The 10,119-nt window shown below is 45.6% G+C and overlaps 1 protein-coding gene across 1 annotated transcript in view; it reads left to right on the top strand.

Annotated features, from left to right (window-relative positions):
* Nucleotides 1–2,592: 2,592 nt before the first annotated feature.
* Nucleotides 2,593–10,119, top strand: part of ARHGAP20 (Rho GTPase activating protein 20) — a 193,197-nt gene continuing 185,670 nt past the window's right edge. The window contains exon 1 of the mRNA XM_061144425.1: nt 2,593–2,705. Coding sequence (XP_061000408.1) covers nt 2,601–2,705 — 105 coding nt within the window. The 5' untranslated portion in view covers nt 2,593–2,600. The remainder of the gene's footprint in view (nt 2,706–10,119) is intronic.

Here is a 10,119-nt window from a genome sequence, read left to right as displayed (position 1 = left end):
TTGTGTTCTTCAATCATTACACTGATGATCATATTAATCTGAGCAAACTCAATTTTATTTAAGAAGTGAGACCTCCCTCCAAACTCCTTATAGGAGAGGGGTAGGACGGTTTTCTATGCAAATCAAAACCAATGGATTTTGAAATAAAAGCACTCAGAAAGTAAGAAGTGAAAGTAGGTTTCCCATACATGCAATATAGGGACTGCCCTCGCGGCTCAGACGGTAAAGCGTCTGCCTACAATGTAGGAGACCCGGGTTCAATCCCTGGGTCAGGAAGATCCCCTGGAGAAGGAAATGACAACCCACTCCAGTACTCTTGCCTGGAAAATCCCATGGACAGAGGAGCCTGGTAGGCTACAATCCACAGGGTTGCAAAGAGTCGGACATGACTGAGCGACTTCACTTACTTACTTATATGCAATATAAATACTACTTTGATTTGGAGCATGAGTTATATATCTCAAAATAAACACCTGATAATACACAAGGCTCTCAGTGAAATCAGGCTTCCCTCCTGGCTCAGTAGTAAAGAGTCTGCCTGCCAAGTAGGAGACATGGGTTAGATCCCTGGGTCGGGAAGATCGTTTCAAGGATATAGCAACCTATTTGAGTATTCTTGCCTTGGGAAATTCCATGGACAGAGGAGCCTGCCGGGCTACAGTCCCTGGGGTTGCAAAGAGTCAGATATGACTTAGCCACTGAGCACACACTCAGTGAAATAATCAAGCCTAGCCTGGCTCTTCCGGATCTATCTCACATTCCTTTTGTGTCTCACTTATTGAATCAACATTTAATGTGCCAGGCACAGCTCTAGGCACTTGGGATGAACAACAACAACAAAGAGTCCTCCTCTCTAGAAGACAATAAACCTTAAACATAACATGTAAATTACATTAAATATTTTTTTTAATTCTTGAAATTAAAAATGAAACAGTAAGAAAAACTGACATCACCCATTCAAGACAGGAATCATAATAGCATGATTTCAACAAGGAATGAAAAGAGCTGCAAAACCCTCTGCAGTGTAAAGTGTAAAATTCAAAAAAAACTCAAGGGTGAGTGCAAAACCCTGTCTGGACATGGCTCTAAGCAGCAGAGTCACCCTGAAACTCTGTGTCTGTATGGGTGTATATAATTTACATATATATATATATATATATATCTTTGTGTGTGTGTGTGTGATTTACAAAGCCGGTGTAACAAGCCTACTTTAAACAATGTGATATGTGCAAGGCATAAAATGGACTGGAATATTTTCTCCCCTTATTTCCACAATAACAATTGCGGGGTTAGTGGTGATGGTAATGTGTGGGTGTGTTTTGGACAGCAACTTTTGCTTTGGAATAGAGCTGGCCAGAACCCTATTCTTCTATAATCTGACCTGATAACAGTCCAATCCGGCAGGAGCCTCTATCTGTTTTTTCTTACCACAAAAACAAACCTCTTCCACCAGCTAGTATCCTCGAGCTGTGTCCTTCATCACCAAACCATCCTTTATGGAGTCCTGACTCTAGGAGAAGAATGCCACCTACCGAACCAGCCTCCCTAGTCAGCCAGTCCTGCAACGTGCGGCAGTACCCAACTCAGCCCGAGTCAGCTCGAAATCCCTTCCCTCTGATTATTCTCTGGCCTTTAAAAAATTTGCCACTATTTGGGCTGACAGGAAGTTATGCTCTCAGCGCAGATATCTGATAAACACTTCCACATATTGTAGCCTTCTCAACAGCTAAGCCAAATTTCAGAGACCTCTCTCTGCCGCATTTTCCTTAATTGCGCTTACACGCTTGGAATGCCCGGGTCTCTGCAGCCCGTAGACAGCGGAAACCGCCGGTGCAAATCGTGCGGGGGCTGCCGCCGGGGTGCAAATCGTGCGGGGGCTGCAGAGCCCGCGCCGGTCGGGCAGCTGGCTAGCGTGCGGGACCGCGGGCTTCCACTGTGCCGCCCTCTGCGACGTGCACCTCCGTCCCCGACCTCCCCGCCGGGGGAGGGTCCCGGGACCCCTCCGCTGGCGGCCGAGAGCGAGGCAGGACTCGCCGCCACGACTCCGTTCAGGCTGAGGTCGCCACAGCCGCGCCGCCGCACGCGGTGCCGCGGCGCGGGAAGGGATGGAGTCGGGTGCGAGTGGTTCGAGCGCCTGAAGAGGCGCGCGTCCGCGCTAGAGGCCCGCGTTCGTGACAGCGCCCGGTGAGCCAGCCGCACTCGGAGGCGCGGACCGAGAAGGTCAGTCGGTCGCCCGTGCCCTAATAGAATATCTAGGAGGGCGCGCGGCCCAGCGCGCCGCGGGAAGGGTCGGCGCTGTGTGGGCCGCGGCCGGGGGCGGGCCCGGCGCTGGGCGCCAGGCGCCGAGGGGCGGGCCCGAGGCGGGGCGGCCGCTGAGCTGACGGGCGGTCGCCGCGGCAAACCCTGCAGCTTCGGTGCTGAGCGCGGGCGGCGGTACATGGCCCCGACGGGAGGCGCGCGGCTCGCCCCCGGAGCCCGGCTCGCCGCCTGAGCGCGGCCGCCCGTCTCGGTCCCGCGCGCCCTCGGCTGTCCGGCCGCCGTCCCGCGGACATGCCCGCGTAACCTCCTTCTGGGCTAGGATTTGCTCTCAAGTGCTCTTCATGGAAGCGATGTCCCCCCAGCAGGAGACTCTAGGGGGGCAGCCGGGGCGCTCCTCTTCCCTGACAGGAGTGTCTCGGCTCGCAGGCGGCTCCGGCACGAAGAAGGTGAGGACGCCAAGCGGGGCCCCGCCGCCGCCGGCGCGCGCCCTCCGCCGCTGCGCGGGCCGGACGCCGCGGATATTTAACGCTCGAGGCTCGAGACCCGCCGCGTCTGTACGAGGCCATGCCCGCCTTCTCGTCTCCCCAGGTCACCCCGGCACCCCGGGCTCGTCGCGTCTAGAGTCAATGTCGCTCCCCTAGCGAGCCGGGCGGCCGCCCTCCCCGTCCTCATCCGCCGCCCTCCTCCCTCAGGCGGGGCGCGCGGGCCGCTTTTGCGCCATCGCCCTCCCCAGCCCCGCCGGGTGCCCGGCCCCGGGGTTCCCCGAGGTCCCTCGGGCGCTCATCGGCCTCTGACGGGGTCAGCTCCGAGATCGCCAAGGCCGAGGCGTCCGCCCTGGCGCGGCGACCGCGCGTTGGGAAGGTAGGCGGCCGGAGAGCGGCGCCCGTGGGGCTCTCAGCCCCTCACCTGGACGCGGCCACTCCGCGGAGTTTTGCAGGGCGAGGGGCGGCCCGGTGGGGTGCTTGCGGGCCAGGGAACGAGACCCGGAATGACCCCGGGACACTGCGGGGCGGTGGTCAGCCTTTGCAGCTGTCCTGGGGATGCTAACGGTTGACGCCCGGGGACGCGGAGGGCCAGTTCGGCTGGGAGCCGGACTGGAGGCGGCGGGTGGGCGGCGGCGGAGGGGCCCGCGCCCTGCGCTCGTCCGCTGGCCCCCGGGGCTCCGTGGGGCTCCGCGGGGCTCCGCGGGGCCGGGTTGCGGGCGGCGCGTGCGGCCCCTGTCAAAGCCGGGAGCAAGGATGTGGGCAACAACTTGTAGCGTTCCTTTAGGATAAAGGTGGCCGCCGAGCGGCGTGCTGACTCCGATCAGGTCAGGTTTCTTTGGAATGGTTCCCTCAGCAAGTGCAAGCGGCCGCGAGCTGCCGGCCTCTGCGGCTTGGCTCTCAGAGGAATTGATTTGGGTGTTTCTAGCCTTTTCTGCTTTCGCTCCTCCCCTCCCCCTTCTGATATTTGGCCGTTTTTGCTCTGTGTCCTGGTGGTGACCTTCCAGCTTCTGTTTGGTGGGGGGGGGGGGGGGGGGGGAAGAAAAATGGGACTAGAGGGATAATCTAAGTCATCCTTAAGAAACATCTTGAGGAATGCCTCAATGCATTTGTATCATTGGAACCTTAAAGGGGCTGCGCAGGCTCCCTGGTTGTCTGGATCTTACTGCCTTTCATGACTGCCCAGCAGAATCCTGGTTTGGCTGGAGGTCAGTAGGAAAGAAGTGGGGTTGGTGCGGAGTGTAGAAGTTTGTGTGAGCATCCAGGGACCTTGACCCTGTTGCAGAGCCGTCTAGGAGTGTCAGTGAACTTAATGATGTATCTGCTGTAGTGCTGGCTTTGTATTTGATGTATGGAGGCTGCGGTTTGTCCTTGTCTCTTTTCCCCTTCAGAGATGCAGAGAGAGGGGGAGAGAGAATTTACTAGGTTGGCATTGTATGAATATTCAGCAATCAACATAGTTTAAAAGCAATTTTTATTCTTTAAACTTAAGGAATTTGGGAAAATAAAGTATTTGTATGCCAGAACACATCTCATCCTTTTTTTTTTTTTTTTTACTAATGGTAATTAAGCAGGAAAGCATGAGAGTAGCTTGATCAATCAAGAAGTATTTGTCCAATAAATGAAAGATTGTTGTGCATCTTAAGCCATTTTTGTCCTTCATTATAAAACGTAATGATTTGTCACACTATCAATCCAGTCTTTTTCTTTTCATTTTTAAAAAAGGAAATAGGTTTTGCCTGCTTGGTCTTTCTACAGCTTTTTACTCCCTTTAGGGCAAAAGTAAAATTGAAGACCTGTGTTTATTGGAACAACTGCTTTTTATATTTTTTCTTTTAATATTTTAACATATAATATTATATATTTTTCTTTTAATATTTTCCTAGAAATGTGCATCTCTGCCTGTTTTAAATGTTAGTAGGTGTATCTGTTTGATTTGAGACCTCCATAGCAATAGTAATTAATTATAATAAAATAATATTTCCAAATTGTAACTCATAATCATTGCCATTACACTCTCATGGACCACAATCTTCTTGTATCCCAAATACTCAACAGATTGATCTTTTTTATGTTTCCTCTTACCCTTTTAGTGCTTGGTAGTCCTAGTGAATCATGAGACTTATTTCTTAAAATGTCTACTATGCTGTTGTACTGTTAATTACTGAAACTTGGACCAGTGTTGATGAAATTGTCAGTCAGCATTTTAATGCAGTCAGCATTTTAAAAAATGAAATAGAACAGAAAGTAATAGCACAGTTGTAAGGGTTAAAGATTGCTTTGTATGACTTTTTGCTCTGCTTCATTTATGTATATGTATGTGCATTTGGGTAGTGGGGTAAAATGTGTTTCTCACTGAATATTCAGCATTTTTAAAGACAATCTTATTGGCCAGACTACTGTATGGAATGGGTTCACTTGGCTTTTAGTCCTATCTCTGTTACTATCCAAGTGATCTTGAGGAAATCAGTTGCTTTAGTTTCCTCATTTGTAAACGGAGTATCAAAGAGAATATAGTGGTGAAAGTGCTTTGAAAAGTGTATATAGCAGACTATTACATCTTTTACTTTATGAAAACAAGTTGATCTTAAATAATAGTCTCTGAAGGACAAGCAAAACCATAGCATCTTTCAAACTAGTCATCCTGAAAGTTAAAATCCAGTGGTACTGCTGTTGTCTAGAATATGGTTCATATTCCTAGAAACTACCATTGATAAGGCAGTTTTGCACAGTGTGGTGAAATTTGGAGTTTGATGACCTGGTTCAGGTCTACATTGTGTTTGTACTAACCTTCAAATCTAGATCAGTTACTCAGCCTTTTCAGTTTCCTATTTGTAAAATGAAAATAACAATAGTACCTAACTCTCAAGATAGAAAAATTAAAAGTGAAATTGAGTGAATATTAGCATATGTTAGCTCTTATGTTTGTACTTCCCACTGTGTTTGTAATTCATACTACTTTGTCCCAATTGTTTAAGCCAAAAATCTGGTATTTATTTCCTCAGTCTACAACAACCATCAGAAAGGCTTGTCCACTGTCACTTCAAAACATACCTTGAATTTTTTCACTTCATCTCCACTGCTCTCATTGTAGTCCAAGCCAAACCATCTCTCACTTGAACCTTTGCAGAAATCCCCTAACTTGTCTGACACCCTTTTTGCTTTTACCTGACCCAACCACCATTTAGAAGCGCCAGAGTGATCTTCAAAAATGTAAATTGATCATGTTGCTAACTGTGTAAAACCGTGTTGTGACTTTCTGTCATATTCAGAATAAAATTGAAGCTCCTCTTTTTAGCCCTCCCTGCTTCTCTTACCTCATCTGCCTCCCCTCTCTTGTTTGTGTATTCTCCAGCCACAGGGGCCTTCTTTTTCACACATTGCGTCATCAGATTCATCCTGTTCTGAGGCTTTGGTGTTGCTATTGTCTCATTTTTTGCCGCAAATCTTTGCAGTGTTGATTCTTCCATGTCGTTCCCGTCTTGGGTTCTCCCAGAGGCCTGTTCGGATTACCCAAGTGGAAGTTGCCCCTCAGTCACACCCCGTGCCTTCTGTTTTATTGTTATGTTAGTCTTCAGTCTTGCCTTGTATATTCTTATTTCCGTTCCGTTCTGTATATTCACAACCTGAACAGCTCACCAGATTGTGAACACCATGAGAACAGGGACATTGTGTCGTTCAAGGCTGCTGCCTCAACGCCTAGGACAGTGCTACATATTGTGTCAGTCACTAAGTCGTGTCCAACTCTTTGAAACCCCATGGACTGTAGTCCTCTAGGCTCTTCTGTCCATGGGATTTTCCAGGCAAGAATACTGGAGTAGGTTGCTCTTTCCTTCTCCAGGAGATCTCCCCAATCCAGGGGTCGAACCCAGGCCTCCCAGGTTGCAGGCACACTCTTTACCATCTGAGCCATGAGGGAAGCTACATATTAGGTACTCATTAAATATAAACTGAGTTATGTACAGCAGTCAACAGGAACATATGTGGCCCTCTTGTTCAGGGTTTATGATTTATAGGAAGATCAGCAGATCTTTTCAGAGAGCCAGATAGTGAATAATTTAGGTTTGTAGACCATAAGGTCTCTGTTGCAGCTACCTACTGTGCCACTGTCGTGCTTAAGCATCCCTAGACAATATGTAAATAAGTGGGCATAACTATATTCTGATACAACTTTATTTAGAAAAACAAGAGGTGAATCTCTGGTATAGTTTGCTGACCCCTGGAGCATCACTGATAACTAGAACTTTCGACAGTGGCAGAACTACTCTTTATTACAACGTACAATTTAATGGACACTAGCTGATGTGTAGCTATTGAGCACTTGAAGTGTGGCTGGTACAACTGAGCAATTAAAAAATTTTAACAGTTTTTTACTGGAAATAGAACTGCCATATGACCCAGCAATCCCACTTCTGGGCATACACACCGGGGAAACCAGATCTGAAAGAGACACGTGCACCCCAATGTTCATTGCAGCACTGTTTATAATAGCCGGGACATGGAAGCAAGCTAGATGCCCATCAGCAGACGAATGGATAAGGAAGCTGTGGTCCATATACACCATGGAATATTACTCAGCCATTAAAAAGAATTCATTTGAATCAGTTCTAATGAGATGGATGAAACTGGAGCCCATTATACAGAGTGAAGTAAGCCAGAAAGATAAAGACCAATACAGTATACTAACACATATATATGGAATTTAGAAAGATGGTAATGATAACCCTATATGCAAAACAGAAAAAGAGACACAGAAATACAGAACAGACTTTTGGACTCTGTGGGAAAAGGCGAGGGTGGGATGTTTCGAGAGAACAGCATCGAAACATGTATATTATCTAGGGTGAAACGGATCACCAGCCCAGGTTGGATGCATGAGACAAGTGCTCGGGCCTGGTGCACTGGGAAGACCCAGAGGGATCGGATAGAGAGAGAAGTGGGAGGGGGGATCGGGATGGGGAATACATGTAAATCCATGGCTGATTCATGTCAATGTATGACAAAAACCACTACAATATTGTAAAGTAATTAGCCTCCAACTAATAAAAATAAATGAAAAAAAAAATTTTTTTTAATGAAAAAAAAATTTTAACAGTTTTTTGAGGCATACTTGGCATACAATAAGCTACATGTTTAAAGTACATAAATCAGTAAGTTTGGCACCTTATACAACTCTGATACCATGACCAAAGCCAAGATAATGAACATATTTATCATTCCTTAAAGTCCCCTCATGTCCCTTTCTAATCCCTTTGTGTCCTCCCAATTTCTAGGCAACCACTGGTCTGCTTTCTGTCACTATTGGTTAATCTTTATTTTAAAGAATTCTATATAAATGGAATCATACTATGTATTCTTTTTGTCTGGCTTCTTTAATTCAGTATAATTATTTTGAAAGTCATCCATTTTTGTGTGTGTGCATATCAGTACTTCATTTCCTTGCTCAGCAGTATTCTGTCCTGTAGATAAAGCACAGTTTGTTTATCCATTCACCTGTTTATGACTGTTTTGGTTTTTTCCTGGTTTGGGATACTATGAACAAAGCTGCTCTGAACATTCATGTACAATCTTTGTATGGACTTTTGTGCTTTCGCTTCTTTTGGAAAATACTTAAATGTTGAGCCTGGGTCATAATTTAAGTGTATGTTTAACTTTTTAATAAACTGTCAAATTATTTTCCAAAGTGGTTTTACATTCCCATTAACAGCGTGTATGAGTCCAGTTTCTCTACATCTTCACCAACACTTATCTGTCTTTTTTATTTTGATCATCCTAGAGGATAGAAGGGTTTCCCTGGTGTCTCACTGGTAAAGAATCCATCTGCCAATGCAGAGACGCAAGAGATGCTGTTTCCATCCCTGAGTTGGGAAGACCCCCTGGAGAAGGAAATGGCAACCCCCTCTAGTATCCTTGCCTGGGAAATCCAGTGGACAGAGGAGCCTGGCAGACAGCAGTCCGTAGGGTTGCAAAAGGGTCAGACAAAACTTAGTGACTAAACAACAGAGGGTAGAAAGTTGTATTTCATTTTGGTTTTAATTTGCATTTCCCTAGTGATTAATGATTTTGAGTACCTTTTTGTACACTTACCTGTCATTCATTTGTTATCTGCAGTGAATGAAGTGCCTATTCAAATATTTTGCACAATTTTAGTTGTTAGTTTTCTTTCTTTTGTAAAAAACTTATAAATATTTATTATTAATATTTTCTGCTGTGCTGGGTCTTTGTTGGTCTTCAGTAGTTACGGCTCCCAGACTCTGGAGAACGGGCTCAGTAGGTGTGCACAGGCTTAGTTGCCCCGCATCATGTGGACCTTCGTGGACCAGGGGTCAGACCGTATCTCCTGCACTGGCAGGCAGATTCTTTACCACTGAGCCACCAAGAAGCCTGTTAGTTCTCTCATTACTGAGTGTTGAAACCTATTTAAATATTCTGGAATCAAGTCCTTTATCGTATTTTTGTGACTTGTAAATGTGTTCTCCCTTCCTGTGTCTTGTCATTTTTTCTGTTAACATTTTCTTTCAAAGAATGGAGTTATTAATTTTGATGAAGTCCAGTTTTTCTTTTTTTGTAGATTTTACTTAGTTGTAGTTTATTTGAATTTAAATTGCCACATGTGTGTAGAGGTATTGGACAGCATAGACTGAGAGGAGACAAAAGCAACAACAATAAAAGCAAATTTATTAAATGACAGGAACTGTTACTAAAGAAACCAGCATGACCCTGATTTAGAGAAATGTAAATGTGGAGTTAGACCACTCTGGCATTAGGGTGTTTCAGGGCATCCTTTTTTTTTTTTTTTTTTAACATGCTTAACTCTTCTATTGGTGAAAAAGACCATGCAATAAAAAGGTTCCAGGAAGTGGGAGCAGTTCAAAGGTCCTGAGGTAGGAAAGTACATAAGACATTTGAGGACCAAGTTTGTAAATGCTGTATAAGAAGTCAGTCTCTTAATAGCTACACTTATTATTTTAACCTCAAGAAGGATCACCTAGCTGGTTCATCTGCCTTTATTTGTTAGTTGGATGATTTGACAGTTTCCAAAAATAGAAAGTTTAACATAATTGAGGTTCTTCAAAAGGACAGTAGAATTGTATGGTATTGTCTAAAAGTGTGATTTAAAATACAATATTAATATCAGCAATAGACAATGCATTATGGATAGAATTCTGGATAACATATCCTTGAGCACATCCATGTTTGAATAGAACAGTTTTTATGAAATGAAATGGCAGCACTTATTAGAATGATTTCAGTTAGGGATGATGATTTTTATCATTTTCAAGCCCCCTGACCCGTTGGTTTCACACACTAATTGAAAAGTCTTTAAATAAGATAGGTTTTGAGGAGGGAAGAGAGTCTTGCAGGCACAGAAAATCAA

The sequence above is a fragment of the Dama dama genome, chromosome 1 (assembly GCF_033118175.1).
Source record: "Dama dama isolate Ldn47 chromosome 1, ASM3311817v1, whole genome shotgun sequence".
NCBI lineage: Eukaryota > Metazoa > Chordata > Mammalia > Artiodactyla > Cervidae > Dama > Dama dama.
The sequence above is the reverse complement of the archived record's forward strand: the minus strand, read 5'-3'. Positions and strand labels throughout refer to the sequence as shown.